The 19,863-nt window shown below is 36.7% G+C and overlaps 2 protein-coding genes across 2 annotated transcripts; one reads left to right on the top strand and one right to left on the bottom strand.

Annotated features, from left to right (window-relative positions):
* Window positions 1-3,000: 3,000 nt before the first annotated feature.
* LOC116193290 (kynurenine--oxoglutarate transaminase-like) lies at window positions 3,001-6,666 on the bottom strand. Its single transcript, XM_031522110.1, has 9 exons — window positions 6,421-6,666; window positions 6,133-6,263; window positions 5,942-6,027; window positions 5,724-5,818; window positions 5,388-5,484; window positions 4,176-4,290; window positions 3,824-3,978; window positions 3,587-3,712; window positions 3,001-3,467 (listed from the first exon to the last, which is right to left on the bottom strand). Exons 1-9 carry the CDS (start codon window positions 6,603-6,605, stop codon window positions 3,237-3,239), a joined length of 1,221 nt encoding a protein of 406 aa, XP_031377970.1. The 5' UTR covers window positions 6,606-6,666; the 3' UTR covers window positions 3,001-3,236.
* An 11,830-nt stretch (window positions 6,667-18,496) lies between these two features.
* On the top strand, window positions 18,497-19,432 carry LOC116193769 (auxin-responsive protein SAUR71-like). The gene has a single exon (XM_031522522.1). It carries the CDS (start codon window positions 18,654-18,656, stop codon window positions 19,083-19,085), a length of 432 nt encoding a protein of 143 aa, XP_031378382.1. The 5' UTR covers window positions 18,497-18,653; the 3' UTR covers window positions 19,086-19,432.
* The last annotated feature ends 431 nt before the right edge of the window (window positions 19,433-19,863 follow it).

Here is a 19,863-nt window from a genome sequence, read left to right as displayed (position 1 = left end):
TCACTTTTTTACTCTTTTTTTCTTTCCTTTTGTTTTGAAATCTCTCATTTCAAAAAAGGCAAATATAATTTAGAAAAATCGTCTATTTATTAATGTATAATATATTGACATACTTTTTAATATGAACCCAATTCGACCTCATTTGAAATTTCAATCCTCATGCCAAAAAATGTTCAAGTTAAATTAATTCAATTGAAGTGTTGATCATTGAAGAAAAGAAAAGAAAAAAAAAAGCAATAATTGACCCTTTGGGTCACAACATATATATGTGTGTGTGTGTGTCATAATTTTCCTCCTTCATCGAAGTTGAATTTTATGATAATTGATAATGTCCAACTTCTGCCAATTCACATCGTTTTAATTGCTTTGAATGAGTCAACAACAATATATCTTGTTCAGTAACAAGAGCAGATCGGGACCCTAATGCTATAATACCATCATTCGCTTGTCGAATGTTACGCCCAGCTTACATAGGTTGGACGAAGAATGGTGGACGCACCCTCCACCTAACCAAAGATCACTTATATAGACATTAAAGGGAAAAAATATATATAAGTTATTTTAGTAGTATTCAAGACACGTGATTGTAATCCGAAAATATCAAACGCTCTGGTTGTAATAATTTTGTCACCAAGACTCCGTTTGTTTTCCAACATGGATATCAGTTCCGGAGATTGGACATCTATTCTCCTTAGGGGCAAGAAAAGTTGTATTAAGGGCCTTAGCTGACTTCTGCACATATTAATTTAATCAGTAGATTTTTTTTATGAGTCCGCGAACACGGACAAAGATCCAAATAAAATTTGGATATGTGGATCAAATCCTTCATTTGCTGTTATACAAAGATCCAAATAAAATTTGTCCGACCAATAAAATAAACCCAAGGCCAAGAGGTTACCTAAATATGGAAAATTGCATCGTCCTCCTTAGAACGTGTGCGATGGTTAAAAAAATTGGGGTCCAGAAATTGACTCTTGAAAGTCTATAATTGGGGTCCAGAAATTGACTCTTTTTTGGCATGGGGTGGTAAGTAATTGACATGCATATTCACATACGGCTGACTAGTTACTAGTAAGTGAGATTCATGCACCCGGAAAGGTATTTTTATTTGACATGCACCACCGAATTTAGATTATCAGTGAATACGGAAATTTAACGTCGTCGCATGATTTTGATGTCATAGTTCCTAAAATTCAAGTTTTATTTGTTTTCAGTAGATAATTGTTTGACAAAGAAACCAATTGTTGTCTACGAGCTTCGACTGTTATCCGCAATGGCTTCAATTTTTTCTTTGATCAATGGCAACGACCTCTCCATGAACAACTCGAGCACTTAAACTCAACTGAACCGGTGGGAATTAGAAAATACATTGACATAAAAACCTTGTCAAATGAACTTATATATATATATATATATAATATAGCAAATACATATTATATATCAATTTAAATAGATTGACCCCATGGTCATAAGATGTGGAGGTCCCTATGCTTCGATTCAAGGCGGAAAGTAACCGGCCATGGAAGGGAGAAGAGAGAGAGCTTGCAGGAGGAGAGAGAGGAGTTGGGGGCAATTTTGCAAAAAAAAAAAAAAGAATAAAATTGATAATATATAATTATTTTTTAAAATTTTTATTGTGATAACTTTTTATCATTCCTAAATGAATTTTTTTTAAAGTTTCTTGATAATAATAATGTGACTTAATAATATTAAATTATTTTTTGCATTGATTGATAAGATTTTAAAAGTCACTCAACGATGGGCTAATTATATATTACACGGCATTATCTTACGTTTCGTTTCGGCTTTTATAATTATACGTATGTACACGCAATAAAATCAGTTCTAATGCGGAAAATGAATGCACCGAGGCCTCGAACAAGGAATCAATATGAGTCCGCGAAATACGGACAAAATATTAAGGATTTTGATGGGACTTATCAAGACATTGGACGTCCGTGATGAAGTTATTAGCAATTGAGTAGGACCATCGACAGGATATGTCGATCAAATCCTTCATTAGCTGTTATACAAAGATCCAAATAAAATTTGTCTAACCAATAAAGTAAACCCAAGGCCAAGAGGTTACCTAAATATAGATAAGATATATGGAAAATTGCATCGTCCCTTAGAACACGTCCGATGGTTATTAGATGTGGAGGTCAATGAACAGAATATACATGCTTCCACGCACGGTTTAGTCACTCTTGAAAATCTATAATTGGGGTCCAGAAATTGACTCTTTTTTGGCATGGGGTGGTAAGTAATCGACATGCTTATTCGCATACGGCTGACTAGTTACTAGTAAGTGAGATTCATGCACCCGGAAAGGTATTTTTATTTGACATGCACCACCGAATTTAGATTATCAGTGAATACGGAAATTTAACGTCGTCGCATGATTTTGATGTCATAGTTCCTAAAATTCAAGTTTTATTTGTTTTCAGTAGATAATTGTTTGACAAAGAAACCAATTGTTGTCTACGAGCTTCGACTGTTATCCGCAATGGCTTCAATTTTTTCTTTGATCAATGGCAACGACCTCTCCATGAACAACTCGAGCACTTAAACTCAACTGAACCGGTGGGAATTAGAAAATACATTGACATAAAAACCTTGTCAAATGAACTTATATATATATATATATATAATATAGCAAATACATATTATATATCAATTAAAATAGATTGACCCCATGGTCATAAGATGTGGAGGTCAATGAACCGCATATGATTCCACATATGGTTCAAGGAAATGGAAAAAGTGAGAGGAGGAATGATAGTAAGTAATTGACATGCATATTCATAGCGGCATACTATGACTAAATAGCTATTAGTAAATGAGATTCATGCATCCAGAAAGCTTTTCTCCAGCCATCGACATCTGCATTATCGTCACATACGAAAACCTATCATCATCCGTGATTTTGATGTCATAATTCGTAAATATATCAGTTTGTTATCTGGAACAATATAATTGTCAGCAATGAGACCATAACTGTTGCATACAACCTTCAATTTTCGTTCATAAAGGCCTCAATTTTTTATTTGATCAATGGGTGGCAATCTCTCAATGAAACAACTCAAGCAAATCACCTGAATTAGTGAGAATTAGACAATCCATTGACACGAAAACCTAGTCAAGGTATCTCCATATCTTATGTCAAATCTCCATCACACTTTTCACTTAATGTAGATGGACAGATTACTCCATGTCGAAAATCGATCTCAAATTATTCACCCGAGCGGACCTACTGCTTTCATGAACTCACCCAGCTTCAGTGCAGCAGAAGACAACGTCGCATCACTTTTGCAGAAAGCGAACCTTATAAATCTGTTCTGGTAGTTGAATTGGTTTCCTGCGACCGTGTGCGAATCCTCTGACGGACAGGAAATTGAAGGGAAGAAACCGCATCCTGGGACAGCAACCACCCCTGCCTCTTCAATCAGTTTCTTGACACATTCAACCTTGAAAGACACATTTCATGGTTTAAATAGAACGGCATTGATGAAAGACACATTTCATGGTTTAAACAGAAGCGCACTGAGATTTATATAATAGATATAATGAAGGAAAAGGATCACACATCGGAAAGAAGGCAGTTCTCAGGAAGCTCGGCAAACAAGAAGAAGGATCCCTGGGGCTTGGATCGGATCCTAAAACCAACCCCAACAAGAAGCTTGACCAGAAAATCTCGCTTTGATTCATAATCCTGGGATTGGTAAAGGACAACAAACTATTAGTCTAAATGCCTAAATTCCAAGCCAATTTGTGGATTTCAAGTTCATAAGGCCTAGAGGAGAGAAGGGTCTTTCTAACCAACTTGTCTTAGTGATTCAAAATACGGGGGCTGACATGTTAGAGCAGTCAGGGCAGCCTCTTGGAATGGTGCTGGAGCTGAATCTGTTAGTCTGATGTGAATGTTCTTAATCGTAGAGGCAATCAAAGCAGGAGCAATTGCCCACCCAATCCTCCAACCTGTAGTGTTATAACATAGCAAAATAGAAGAGTTGAGAGCCATTTTCACGACAAATGTAATTACTGACACTTAAACACTCAAATCACATTATGTATGTAATGGGAAAAGAACGACTCGAGGAAAAAGCTGTACCGCAGGACTTTCTGCATCTTTGCAATTCTAAAGTTCTATGTTACGATAGAACTCAAACAAGTACCTGTGACGCTGAAAGTTTTAGATAGCGAAGAGGTAATGATCGTCCTCTCTTGCATTCCCGCAAGTGAGGCAAGCGATACATGCTTTATGCCATCATAAGTTACATACTCATACACCTGAAAACATTAGAAAGCGGGAATTTCTAAGTACAATTAGAAACGAAGTTCTCTTTCATAGTAAATGAAATCTTTGTTGTATCAGTTGATATAAACAAATTTTGGGGAGAAGAGCAATATGGAGAACATGTCCAATTGAAAAGGCAGAGGAATCATTAAATGATGGGAAATGATGGAATGCAAGTTGCGGCCCTCAACTACAAACAACCCTATTGGGATTACAAGAGATGCAGGAAATTGGCACATGGAATTCAGTGGGCTTCCTCGAACTCAATATGGAAAGCTATTCAAACTGTCCATCTAAAGCTTCTGCAGCATGCCTTTGTCTACTACTATGTATGGGCTGAAAGGAATTTAGTGGTTCATAATGAAGAAGAGGCATCTAGGGAGAGTTTGGAACTCCATAAGAAACTTTGTGAAAGGAAGGCTGATGTAAATGAAGAATCTGAGAGCAGAGTCAAAAACGAATACCAAGAAAAGTTGCTGCTTAATTGGGGGATTATAGTTTCAAATTCTGTCGCAGCTTTCCATTTTTGAGTATTAGCTTTCGGGCCTGCGTTCTCTTTTCTAACCGGGTTAGTCATATTCTGGCTAATTTCTTTTGAATTGAAGCCCATATTAGCGGGCTTTTGATTTTTTTTTTTCGGGATTATTAATGAGAAGAGCACTGCTGAATTTGAACCAAAAAAAAGAAAAGGCTGCTTAAGTATATGAACAATGGTTTGCACTATCAGTATATACATATATATCTATATCCTCCTAACCATAGTATTGCATCCTGTCCAGCTTTATCACAGACTGCCATAGAAAAAGTGCTACCTAAACCATTAATGTGCCCTAAGAGGGTCTTATTTCTTGTAAATATGGTCCCTATAGTGAAATGGTGAAATAGCATGGAATTAACAAGGAGAACCCGCCCTTACCCGCAAGTGCAGGTGCTATATCACAATCAATAGTAAAAGCATTCTCGCTGAAGTCGAAATAACCACAAAAGAACATAATGGCATGAGAGTCAATCAGTCATAAGTCCGCATCTTAACGGCTAATGAAATCTACATCATAGTGTTAAATTAGCTAGAGAAGACTAGTAGTAGTACCTCATCAGTTACAGCTAGGCAGTCGTTCATGCGGCAAGCTCCAGCAATAACCTCAAGCTCATCCCGAGTGAAGACCTTCCCAGTTGGATTGTGAGGACTGCACCATTCTAATATCAGTTTTATCTCTGTAATACGCAACAAGCTAGATTGTAAGTTACCATTTTTCCCCAAAGGCAACAACCGGTTAACTGAATCGCTTGACAAACCGAAAACTAAAGACTCGATACACGCAATTGCTCTTGAGTCCGTCTTTCTCAATAATGTGTTTCAAAGACCATTTTGTAAAGAGATTGTCAGTTCGCTCTCATTAAACTTCAAGAAAACGTGAATCCTCACCTGTTCAGCACAAGAGCTTTTGTTCGGTTCGTGAATGAATTTAAGAGCTTTTTAGCATCCAGAGTCCAGTAAGGGGGGTCAAGTGCCACATATACCTGTAACATCAACACGTCACACACGCACAAGCACACTGCAATTTAGAACAAAATGAGATTGATCTACACGCACAAATCAAAATCACAAACCAAATATCTCATGATAGTGTTCAATAAGCTCACCGGAACACCCCCAGCCAGAGAAATGCAACCCCCATATGTCTCGAAAGCGGGTTCGAACAGTATAACTTCATCACCAGGGTCGATTACTAGACCAAGCAACAGGAGTAAAATCAGCAAAACCGGGAATTCAAATCAGCTGGATTGAGATGATTCATCTTAGCCCAAAGGCTGATTATCTGAGTAACACGCACTTGAGAACGTGGCAGCGGCGAATGCTTCAGTCTGACCACAGCAAATGGCAATATCAGTCAAAGGATCAACTTCCAATCCGTGCGTATCCTTCAGTATCTCCGCCAAGCGGTCGCATATTCCTTGAACGTGCCTTCAACCATACATAGTTTCAGCAACAATAAATAGAACACATACAATGCAAACATTGAACTTAGCATTAGCAAGAGGCAGAGCATTTGAAAGAAAAGGTCATACCATGGCGAGACTTCAGTTATGGTGGTAAAATGCTAATGAAGAAGGATCTAGACCTGTACTGGTTGAAGTCGGAGTTGATGGCGGAGATGCCGGCGGCTTTGATGTGGTGAGGGGCAGGGAAGTCGGGGAAGCCCTCGGCCAAGTTGATGGCGTTGCATCTCTGCGCGAGGAGCGAGAGCTGCTGAATGGGCGATGGGGTGAAGGTCTTCGCTACAGTGGAAAGCTTCTCCTTCATCATCTCTCTCTCTCACTGCAACTTCAGCTCAGGGCTCCACCGGCTTATCTTCTTCGGGCCACTGCTCTGCTCAAAACGCCCATGGCTACTCTGTGAATTTAATTTTCCCCCCCTGTAGTTTAATATTATTTCGAATTGCCCCTACAGTTTTTAAGAGGCAGGGAGGGCCCAAATGGTCTCATAATCGCCCCAAAAGATTTCCCTTTTGTTGGCCCATTGGGCTCGTTAAGGCCCATCTCTATCAGTGTAATGTTCCAGCATGATCCAAAGCCCCTGCAAGCAACTACCTGGGTCCAGTAAGGTATACGGCATGCATGTCATTATTGTGGAAGAAATAATACATCATGCACGAACCTGCAATATTATCTCGCACCGGCGTTCCATTTTCATATCGTACCAGCAGTCAGATTCTATCTCACTATCTGGTACGAACGTCTATTAGCGTAGTCCCGATATTAGATCACCAATATGCATGTCGTAGCTACCCTCATAGTGAGTAACCCATCACCAAGGTGTTAAGGATCGAAAAGAGTCAATTAACTTACATGAACCTTCCAAGTCGAGTAGATCCTCCACCCACGCACACCATGACTCACAATGGAGGCCCCTAAAAGGTCCCTATATAAACAAACCTAACATGGGTGCCCATAATCTTTCAATTTTCTTACATGAAAGCTTAAAATTCGGCGAAATTATTTCAATTGTGGAATTCCCATTTGATATATTTTTTAGGGGTGATCGGTTTCGGGTACACTGTATTTTTCACGATATCCGAACCCTATCCTATAAGATACATGTTTCAAAATTTTGGAACCGGACCCTACCATGTTGAATTCTGAAACTGAAACCTACCCGAAACATGTATTATACCACAGGTTCCAGGTACCCTGTTAGAACCTGTAAATTTTTTTGTCTTACTATAGAAAATGTCACATACATAATCAGTAAACACTCCAAATAGAATATCAACAAAGATTTAGATTAATCCACAACAACAACAAAAAAATAATGTCTCATCAATTCATCGACAAAATTAAACATCTATAATACGATTACACATGATAAAGTACATATGTTTTGATTTATTAGAGGAGACAATAACTTTACTATTTCCTCCTCTACTTCTTTTTTATTATAAATACCCGGTTTCGGATACCCTGTAAACAAGAATCGGAACCGGAATCAATTTTCACCGGTTCCTGATTTTAATATCCGGAACCTACCCTATTTTCAATATGAGTTATCTGGACCCTACCCTAACGGGTAGGTTCCGACCGGTTCCGAATATATCCGGTACCGGTGCACACCCCTATCATTTTTCAATGAGGAAATTGTTTTTCCACCGAAAGTTTTTGGAAGAAAAACCTCCGATCCTCTCTTCTTTAAAAGTGCCCCTAGTTTTCAATGTAATTACATGATTGCTCTGTGAGAGAGATTCGGCACTGCCGAATTCGGAGGTTTTAGCATCTCTCCTTTTCAATTAGTCTCTTGTTATCTCATAACAAACGCAAGTCTAACTTTCTGATAACTGTGATTGCACAAAGAGATTTTAAATTTAGAATGTCAAGACAACTGACTCAAATCTCAATCACTCGTCACGGGACCTGATGTTGGCAATCGACAAGCGGGGGCTCGAGGAATTAGGCATGGGACGGGCCCCAACCTATTGCTAGTCACCGTATATAATAATTAATATAGTAAATCAATAAAAGGCGAAGCCGCTATGATAAGAGAAGTCAAGCATTGCGGTTGATAATAATCAATGCACGGGGTCTTTGACTTAAATTCCTCCCACAGTTGTACGGTTTGACTCGTTTGGAGGTTGAAATTACCTAACCCCCTTAGAAGCTTCGGGAGAATTTATTGGATGTATGTATTTAAGTACCCGTGGCACTCGTACTCCGAGCTTATGTCATGTCAATAATTGAGGTTGGAATTGTCTCGTCTTTATAAGCTTAATGCGACCGTATCGATTTGGGACAATGCTCCTATCAGATCACATCCAGGAAAGATCTCCGAAGACCACTCTCTATGCGCTTCGTATATCACACGACAACGGTCGGGAACATCCAGATGGTTTCCCGAATTTTCCGACACACCTAACGCATGGAACAAGCAATATCTATATATGTATATATATTTGAATTCAAACAGATGGAGATGGATGAACTTCCCTCCGTTTGATTTTTCTCGTCAAATAATTAACCGTAGCTTCCACGATCTATAGTACCGAATTTCCTGGAAAGAGGTATGAGGGAAGAAACAGAAGAGTACGGCAAACTAACGCAAATTAGTCAAAATCTCAAAACTATAATGTTGGATTTAAAATAGAAATGGGAAAGATATTATTAATTAAATCTACTAAAATAATAGATGGGTTAGGTTTAGCGTGCTATACTCTCCTAATTTGATGAATTTATTGGATAAATGCATATTCCACGTGAAAAACAAAAATAATGATTTAAAACCGTTGAAACCTATTGGGTAGGGTTTGGCACATATAGGTGTTCAAAAATTTTCAACTTCCCATACACTAGAACGGCTCTAGCTATATTATTAGTAAGTTAAAAACATAACCTTACCCGGCTTCAAGATGGAAGAGTGGTTTAACCTCGAACAAGTACGTGACCCATAAGCCAATTATTCGATGGCCGTAAAACTGCAAGTGCAACAGAAGATCTCTATTATATCTCCTCTGAGAGTTTACACTCATGTTGATCACATTCTCGTAGTCTTACTTCTGGGCACGCCTAGTACTTTCCTTTTATTTCTTCTGTACCTGTATTTGTTTGTAGTATATAAGCGTAGTTCCCTCAAACTTGTCATTTTAAATCACGTGTTCGAAATGAATCAGCCTACCAAATGATAAAATTATATAATCGAGAACTCTTTCCATTATAAGACTCGATTGCGAAATCTTACTTAATAAGAAACAATATTCGTATACTAATTTGTTTAAAGAAATTCATCAAAAAAAATTTTGATTAAAGAAAGATATTTTCCTCTTTTTTTAATTAAAAAAATTTAGTAGAGTGAAAAGGGGAAAGGATAAACACGAGCAAAGCAAACATTTCATATCATCTATGGAAAATGAATGAGTGACGTGGATATCGGGGCACAGTGGAATTCCATGTCCGAATGCGAGCAGGTGACAATGAAGTCACGTCGTGTCAGTGCTTTCCATGTGGGGCCCGCCCTGCACTTTGTCTGCTTCGTACGAGTGTACGGCATCACGGAAAAGGACAGCTTCTCCCCCACCCCACCTTATTAGCCTAGTCCTACTCCGCCCCTGATTTTTTACTCCCCGTAGGACCCACACTATGACCCCTTCTTCGGCCGTTTCTTTCCACGTCCACGCGCCTCGGCTCGTCGATCGACACTCCCAACGTCATTAATTGCCGCTCGATGCGCATTTATTTGCGGTTGCCAAGGATTAGCCTTCAATTAAATCGTTAAATTCTAGGTCCTCGTCAGAAAGTATAAATTAAATTACAGTAGATAGAATAATAAGAGTTAATTATTACTTAATTGTGATAAGTATTCTTAATTGAAATAATTTTATTAATTGTTTCTTATCACGTCATTGTAAAGTGGGATCATTTAAAATTTTCTTCTATAAAATGTTAGTCATGCTAACACATCATGATGGCAAGACTTTGTTTGTTTCCAAATTTTACATTTATAATTTTAGTGTTTTTGATACCGTACAAAATCGATATGAGTTCTTAGATCACTCCTCATTTAATATGAACCGTCAATTTCACGTAACTTTATTAAAGTATTTTATTTTTTACTTTCTCATTTTCATCTTACAAACCTTCAATAGTGTTACAAATTAACATTGAAGATTCCTTATAGTCTCTTCCCTCACTAGAAGAAGCATGATAAAGGTGTAATAGTATTTAATCTCCCCCAGATCAATGTAATACCGAACCATCTTGGGGAATTTTTTTACAATAGAGTCAAGCTCGACCTAGTACTTAGGGGTGTGCATGGATACCGAGTATATCCGAAACATGTTGGAATCTATCCGTTTGAGTAGAGTCCGAGTAGCTCGTATTGAAAATATGATAGGGTCCGAATATTAAAATACGACATCGGTTTTCACGGTTTCGGTTTTCACTGGTTTCGATTCCAATTCGTGCATATAGGGTACTAGAACCGGAATTTGAACTGATATCCGAATCCGGATAATAATTTTCCCCATTAGTTATATTTAGATATTCCTATATTTAAAAATATAGTCATTAATTTTTAAAAAAAATGTAAATCTATGTCGACATTTTATTTTACATGGTTATTGATTATGGATGAGACAATTTCTGTTTTATTTAGCGAGACAAAAAGATTTATAGATTCCAACATGATACTTGGAACCTGTGGTATAATACATGTTCCAAGTAGGTTTCGACTCCATGATTCAATAGGGGTTGGCACATGTCCCTTAAAGGGTAGAATTCGGATATCATTAAAAAAAATATGATACCTAGACCCACACACCCCTATTCATACTTCATGAACCCCCAGGAATAATCCATTTCCACCTCGAACACCTTAAATCGAGTTGTCTGAGAGGCAGAGATTTCAAAGAAGTACAGGTACCCGTAAAACTGTCCCAAAGTACTCGAACCTCCCGGTTCCACTATTCCGTGAAATGGGAATTCTTGGCATTGGCCTGAGTTGTTCCTCGTCGACATCTAAGTAAAGGGAAGACATTACCGGACTAATCCATTGAATCGCCCCATTACAGAACACTCCGTTATGGAAGATCATGTCGCGTTTTATATAACAAATGGACCATATCGTGCTTTTTCATGGTGTTTTTAAAATTTTAGAACTTATAAAAATGGATAACCCAGATTAAATTGAGAGGAATTTAAAGATTCAAATTAGTTACATTTGGTGTGGAAAAAAAATATACTGCTTTTTCAAATAAATATTTTAGAAAGTGAAATGAATTCATGAGAAATCACTTTATTGCTTACACAATTCTCTGTCTGACGCGAGCCCACCCTACACATTTATTGTGGTATACTCCCAAACTTGGGAAAGTAAATCACTTTTCTTGAAATTATTTTCCATGTAAATGATTTTCTCTTGGAAAACCATTTACGTGAAACAGACGGAAAGTATAAGTTTCAATCTAATATCTAGAATAGTGTAAAAGCAAGAGGTTTTATGTGCTTGGTGGATAATTACTCGAGTGATTAAATTCAATTCTCTACTTTACACAATTTAATCGATATTTTCTAACGTTATGATGATAATATATGGTGATCAAAAAAATTCTCTATTTCCAGTTCCTTAATAATGTAAGGTTTGTTGAGCAAGACGCGATGGATTGGAATTCCATAGGGTGAATGACATAATTAAAGAGTGTACGTACCCTTAATACACGGTCAATACGTGATTCCTAAATTTGGGGTTGCATTCATATGATGAAGCAGTGAATGGATTGGACTCAATATACAAGTAGGTTGAGATATGAATACCTAACTTTTAAACATGAAATTGTCAAATGTTAGACAAATCAACGATGGAGATAAGATATCTCCTTATGAGGCGATGAAGTCCCAAAAAAAGTATAAGTTTCAACTAATATCTAGAATGGTGTAAAAGCAAGAGGTTTTATGTGCTTGGTGGATAATTACTCGAGTGATTAAATTCAATTCTCTACTTTATACAATTTAATTGATATTTTCTAACGTTATGATGATAATATATGGTGATAAAAAAATTCTCTATTTCCAGTTCCTTAATAATGTAAGGTTTGTTTAGCAAGACGTGATGGATTGGAATTCCATGGGGTGAATGACATAATTAAAGAGTCTACGTACCCTTAATACACGGTCAATACGTGATTCCTAAATTTGGGGTTGCATTCATATGATGAAGCAGTGAATGGTTTGGACTCGATATACAAGTAGGTTGAGATATGAATACCTAATTTTTAAACATGAAATTGTCAAATGTTAGACAAATCAACGATGGAGATAAGATATCTCCTTATGAAGAGATGAAGTCCCAAAAAAAGTATAAGTTTCAATCTAATATCTAGAATAGTGTAAAAGCAAGAGGTTTTATGTGCTTGGTGGATAATTACTTGAGTGATTAAATTCAATTCTCTACTTTATACAATTAAATTGATATTTTCTAACGTTATGATGATAATATATGGTGATCAAAAAAATTTTCTATTTCCAGTTCCTTAATAATGTAAGGTTTGTTTAGCAAGACGTGATGGATTGGAATTCCATGGGGTGAATGACATAATTAAAGAGTCCACGTACCCTTAATACACAGTCAATACGTGATTCCTAAATTTGGGGTTGCATTCATATGATGAAGCAATGAATGGATTGGACTCGATATACAAGTAGGTTGAGATATGAATACCCAACTTTTAAACATGAAATTGTCAAATGTTAGACAAATCAACGATGGAGATAAGATATTTCCATATGAAGAGATGAAGTCCCAAAAAAAGTATAAGTTTCAATCTAATATCTAGGGGTAAATTGCACCAGTGGTCCAAATGTTTTACAAATATTTCATTATGGTCCAAAAAGTTTTTTTCGCTACATGATGATACAAAATGTTTCAAAGTTGTTTCTTGATGGTACAAACCGTCAACTCGAGCTTGAAACCGTCAAGCCGACGCTGACGTGGCTACTACGTGTCACCTCCTTGCTGACGTGGCCGAAAAATTTTAAATAATTCTAAAAATTTTAAAACTTGTAAAACTTTTAAAAATAATTTTAAATTTTTAAAACTTTTAAAAATAATTTTAAACTTTTAATTTAAAATTTAAATTTAAAATTTAAAATAATTTTAATATTAAATTTAAAATAATTTTAATATTTAATTTTAAATATTTTAAATTTTAAATTTTTATAAAATTATTTAAAATTATTTTTTAAAATAAAAAAAATTATTTATAAAATTTTAAAAAAGTGAAATTTTTTAAAAATAATTTTCAAATTTTCACAATTTTAAAATAATTTTTTTATATTTTTTTCTTAATTTTTACTCTTTTTTGTATTTTTTATATTTAAAAAATAATAATTTTTTAAATTTTTTTAAAAATAATTTTCAAATTTTCAAATATTTAAAAATATTTTTTTTATTTTTTTTCAAAAGTTTTACTCTTTTTTGTATTTTTTATTTTTTATTTATTTTTTTGGACTTTTTAAAATTTTATTTTGCCTTAAATGACGTAGCGCACTATGATTGGTTCCACATAACAAAAGTGACACATAGGACGCGCCACATCAGCAAAATGTTAGCGGTGTCACCTCGAGTTAACGGTTTGTACCATCATGAAACAACTTTGAAACATTTTGTACCATCATGTAGCGAAAAAACTTTTTGGACCATTATGAAACATTTGTAAAATATTTTGGACCACCGATGCAATTTACCCAATATCTAGAATAGTGTAAAAGCAAGAGGTTTTATGTGCTTGGTGGATAATTACTCGAGTGATTAAATTCAATTCTCTACTTTATACAATTTAATTGATATTTTCTAACGTTATGATGATAATATATGGTGATCAAAAAAATTCTCTATTTCCAGTTCCTTAATAATGTAAGGTTTGTTTAGCAAGACGTGATGGATTGGAATTCCATGGGGTGAATGACATAATTAAAGAGTCTACGTACCCTTAATACACGGTCAATACGTGATTCCTAAATTTGGGGTTGCATTCATATGATGAAGCAGTGAATGGTTTGGACTCGATATACAAGTAGGTTGAGATATGAATACCTAATTTTTAAACATGAAATTGTCAAATGTTAGACAAATCAACGATGGAGATAAGATATCTCCTTATGAAGAGATGAAGTCCCAAAAAAAGTATAAGTTTCAATCTAATATCTAGAATAGTGTAAAAGCAAGAGGTTTTATGTGCTTGGTGGATAATTACTCGAGTGATTAAATTCAATTCTCTACTTTATACAATTTAATTGATATTTTCTAACGTTATGATGATAATATATGGTGATCAAAAAAATTTTCTATTTCCAGTTCCTTAATAATGTAAGGTTTGTTTAGCAAGACGTGATGGATTGGAATTCCATGGGGTGAATGACATAATTAAAGAGTCTATGTACCCTTAATACACGGTCAATACGTGATTCCTAAATTTGGAGTTGCATTCATGTGATGAAGCAGTGAATGGATTGGAGTCGATATACAAGTAGGTTGAGATATGAATACCTAACTTTTAAATATGAAATTGTCAAATGTTAGACAAATTAACGATGGAGATAAGATATCTTCTTATGAAGAGATGAAGTCCCAAAAAAAGAAACTCGAAATGGGAAAGTGAAAGAACTTAATCCTGCTTATTACCCCTTATGCAACATTAGCCCACGCTTCAACGAGGTTTATTGGCCTTGATCAAAGCCTAGGGAATAGACAACATTGTCTTCATTGAGCTAAGTAACTTTGGTCTAACCGATCAACTGTCAAGTTCTGGCTACAAAAGTTGTCCAGCCCTGAATAGGTTCATGCAAAATCAAACGATTCCCTATATGCTAAGATCAAGGATGTTGACATTGTTTGGTGCCTATCCATCTGACTCGATTAGGATACACAGTTTTAGTAGCTCTTTTTAAAATTAAAAAAAAATCTAATATCCTAAGAGAGATTCAAAATTAATAAGCATAATAAATGAAAAGAAATTTGGCTAGACACAATACAAGATGCTCCTCGTCAAAGTGAAAAAAAATGAGAAGAGGAGTTAATTATTTTTTTAGCTATTTTTCAATTTTATTTGATTTTCATATCTTTTCACTAAAACTCAATTATCGCTAATATAACGCAAGTACAAATTTATGAAATCAACGTACACAATGCAGCGTCATCTTATACCAACGTTCTTTCTGTTTTTCTCGTCTACCGAACGAAAAGGTTGTGATTGATTCCCCTTTTGTCCGTTCGTTGGTACCACCAATATTGCGAGGGATCAAGTAAAAATAATATTTTATTTTATTTTATTTCAGCTGTTTCTAGATCTGATGAATCGGGCACTGTGGGGACGCGCCAGCGGAGGCGAGTGACGTATGTCGAGCAATGTGAACGTGGACGCCGAACCGTACAGGTAAAATGAATACGGAAAGAAGATCCCTGCGAAGTCATCTGGGTCGACCTTTGCCTCCACTTGTCCGTCCTTTTGTCCTTGCGGTCTCCCATTTGTCCTCTCTCACCCCGCAAATTTTTTTGCTTTTTATCTTTTATCTTTTTCGAATTCCCATCAATCAATCGATATTAAAAAAAAAAAAGCAATTCTATCTTACATGGAACATCCATTTTATGTAATGGAAAATTTTATATGCTAAGAGGTTAGTATGATGCATTTGCTACTTCAATTTTAAGCGTTTAAAACTTCAGTTTAAATATTTAATACTTTTATTATTCGTATTAGATTGTACAAATTATTAAATATTTAAATACTAAACACTCAAATAAAAAGTAAAAGTAATAAACAATTGTACTAATCACAAATAATAATGGTATTAAACATTTAAACTGAGTACTTAATACTTAATTAAAAGTACTAGATGTATTATAGCGACTCATTGTCATATCAGATGGACTTTTTATATAATTTACGTAGTTAATTTGCACATTAAACCCAACAAATTATCGATTTATTTTTAAAAAATGCATAGGATATCTACTTTTTTTTTTTAAACATTACATGGAATGCCCATTTATATAATATATTTACTATAGATTTCAAAACCAAAACCAATAAGGTACCAATTCAATTCTTATTGGTAAGCCTTTTTATATCGCCTTTGTTTTTTTCTTCCTTGATGCGCAACTATATCGCAAGTATCCCGTATAATTACAAAACAAAGAAAGAAGATTTGAATAAATCACTTTTTTCGAGACTTTACTCCTTTTTTTCCCCCTTAATTTCTAGTGACTTTCCAATATGGAAGTTTAATAAGATCATAAATAAATGAAATAAATTTTTTAAACTCCCTTCTGCATTCATTTAGCTCTTACCAATTATAAATACACAACACAAGTGCACATTTTCTTGTTTTTTATGAAGGTAATTATTAAATTTTCATTGGGTTCATACGGTCTGGGTGCATATCAATTTAAAAGCTCAAGTTTATAAGTATTGGTACTTAAATTTTTTATAAACTCATGGTTATTCTTTTATTTTTTCATGTGGGATTATAATTCGCAACACTCAACCTCACGTGCAACATGTGGTCTATTTCTGCCTACACGTTGTCACGTGCCTTTAAACATCCGCCTTCAATAACTGACCTTAAACCGTGCTCATTTTCTGTGCTCGGATGAGAGGGGACTAATACGAGGCACTCTTTTGACTGCTCTCAATATTGGGTCGCCGTAATGCGAATCCACATGAGCACACAGATGCGTAACTCGCTCTGATCCCATATTAAAATAACTAGGCCTAACTCTAATCCAAAAACTCGAGTTGATAGGTTGTGGTACCCAATTACTTATAAACTCTATGGATTTCTCTTTAATTTTTCCGTGTAGGACAATATATTTCAACGCTCACCTTCACGTGGCAACGTGTTGCTTTAATACTTCACCTACACATGTCACGTGGACTTGAATACCCGCCCTCAAGAACTGATTCGGAAATAATTACAAGTATATATTTCATTCTCAAATTTATATCAACAATATTGCACAGTCTACGATTCGGGAAAAAAAAATCCTTTTCAATATTAGGTTTCCTTAACTACAATCCAAGGGCAAAGTTTGCTTGAAATGTTCAATAATGCGACCTTTCGAGGACTCGATCATCGCTTCATCCAAGGGCTAGGATGGTCCCATGTGGCAAAGTAAAGGCCGATTAGACTGGTTATAGTGGGAGCTACCTATGGCACTATTATGTGGGGACTAATAACTCATTAACTAACCGTACCATAGCCTTAAGATATACATGCACAATTAATTAACCCTACATAGAGCCAAAATGACAAATAAATAGACCAAACCCTATCTAATTAGCGCCTTTAATTATAAACCATTTCAGGTAATTAATAATAATAATATAATATTTGAAAAGCAACTCCAAGATAATATGTTTGTTGTTGGTTTACTACACCCTTAAACTTCCTTTATAACAAAACGATAAGTGCAAAAGTTTTTCGATTAAAAAAAATCATGTTCGCCGAACTTACGTCTACAGTTACCATCCTAGTAAGATTGATGTACCGAGTGCTAGGGATGGACCCAGTGGGGGCTGAGGGGGGTGATTCCTCCCCCCCCCCAAATTTATCTCTCCTTAAGGAAATTGATATATAGTTTTTTTGAATTTTGAAGAAAATCCTTATATTGACCACTAATTCGGAGAAATTATATTATCATCGTCCCCCCTTAAGTCAAATCCCGGATCTGTCATTACGCAGTGCATCAGATCATGCTGCAAGGTCATGTACATCAGTAAGTGTCACGATAGCTAATGTTATGGGGGTCGGCATCTGATATTTTGTACTTATGCCTTCTTAGGGCAAAGTATCAGTGATCTAGAAAAAGAGGTACTAAATTTCCCAAATATGGAAAAATGTGGTCTTGAATTTGCAAGTGTATGCGCTTCAGTTTGGCCATAACGGCCGCACCAACCAGAATTAGGTGACCCGAAGTAAACGGGTGGACAGGCAATAAAGACGAAATTATTTTAAAAAATTCTCAGAAAAAAAATAAAGCATTAAAAAATGGGAAATTTCTTTTTGGTTGCGGAATTATATTAATTAAAGAAAGGAGGACCCATAACCGGAAAATACCTTTGTACCTTCCAAGTACTCTCACCCCCAACCGTACCCCAACATGAATTCCCCATTTCACCCTTGGGGTCCCAACTGCCTATATATAATATTCCCTACCCTTCCACTCTCTCTCCTCCTCCTCACTGATTCTCTCACTTCCCCTCGCTCTCTCTCTCTCTCTCTCTCTCTCTAGGCAGAGCAGCGACTCTTGGCCGTTAGATCTCGCCGACGGAGTGAGTGTACGGACGATCGGCGTCCCCCTCGGCGCGTGCGGTAGATGAAGAAGCTCATCCGGCGTCTCTCGCGCGTGGCCGACTCCACCACGCAGTACTGCCTCCTCCGCGCGGCGGCCGACTCTGGCGGTGACCGCCGCCCGCGCCGGGTGGAGTCGTTCAGGGCGGCCCTGGCGGCGTCTTCCAAGCTCCGGCGACACCCCAATGGGGTCCCCGCCGGCCACGTCCCGGTGTACGTCGGGGAGGAGATGGAGCGGTTCGTGGTGAACGCGGAGCTGCTGAACCACCCGGTGTTCGTCGGCCTCCTCAACAAGTCCGCCCAGGAGTACGGCTACGAGCAGAAGGGCGCCCTCAAGATCCCCTGCCACGTGCAGGTGTTCGAGCGGGTCCTCGAGGCCCTCCGGCTAGGTGCCGAGCCGAGCGACCTGCAGGATCTGGTCGCCGCCCTCTCCATCGACGACGACGACTCATCCTAGCCGCGCCCCGGCTCATCGGATTTCCACAACGAACAGAGCTTTTTTTCTTTTGTTTTTTTTTTGGGATGAAAGGACGAAACGGATAGGAAACGGCATCGTTTCACCGGATCTGTGTACATATGTTGCTTTTGCGATCGGAAGCGATGCGATATAGGAATAGGAATCAGCAGTGGGGTGGTTAGGAGGGGTAAAACTGGAAATTCGTGGAAACTGTGGGGGCTTGTTTGTATTTTCGTCTTCTGCCAGTGAATGGGAAAGATGGAAAGATTCAAGATGGCTTTTCAAAATTATTTTATCTTTGTTAAATTAATTTTTGGGGAGAAAAATGGAATGCGGATCTTATTGAATGGGGGCCTTGAAGAGCACTTACCAAAATGATTGTGAGAGGACATTCATTTTTGGCTTGGGGGGAGGGGGAGAGACTTGTTCATGTGCTCCGATGTGACACAATGTTGCCATTAAACGTGGGAGAAGAATATTTGATAATTTCTTTCTCGTGCCTACTCCTCAATGTGTAAACATCTGACAAAAAAAATTGAGAATTACTACCAATTCATTTTATTCGACGTATTTATTGAAATTTTACTACCTGATTGTGGGTAACTTGAAAGTTTAAAGCAGAAGCACTATAATCTAATCCGATAACAACGACTAATTTTTCAAGTATTACATTTCGATACTTTTACATCACTCCCAGACCAAGTCTAAATGTGAGAAAAATAATATAATCTAATCCGATAACAACGACCATCCCGAAACAGCTTTTGAATATTATCTT

The sequence above is a fragment of the Punica granatum genome, chromosome 1 (genome assembly GCF_007655135.1).
Source record: "Punica granatum isolate Tunisia-2019 chromosome 1, ASM765513v2, whole genome shotgun sequence".
NCBI classification, from domain to species: Eukaryota; Viridiplantae; Streptophyta; class Magnoliopsida; order Myrtales; family Lythraceae; genus Punica; species Punica granatum.
This window is presented reverse-complemented; position numbering and strand designations above follow the sequence as displayed.

Bases quoted from the DNA above. Each gene is read 5' to 3' on its own strand.
- LOC116193769 (XM_031522522.1), top strand. From the start codon at position 18,654: ATGAAGAAGCTCATCCGGCGTCTCTCGCGCGTGGCCGACTCCACCACG.
- LOC116193290 (XM_031522110.1), bottom strand. From the start codon at position 6,605: ATGATGAAGGAGAAGCTTTCCACTGTAGCGAAGACCTTCACCCCATCG. The intron at 5,485-5,723 runs GTGAGGATTCAC...AGAATGGTGCAG, and splicing joins AAAGCTCTTGTGCTGAACAG to TCCTCACAATCCAACTGGGA. The intron at 3,979-4,175 runs GTACTTGTTTGA...ATAACACTACAG, and splicing joins TAAAACTTTCAGCGTCACAG to GTTGGAGGATTGGGTGGGCA.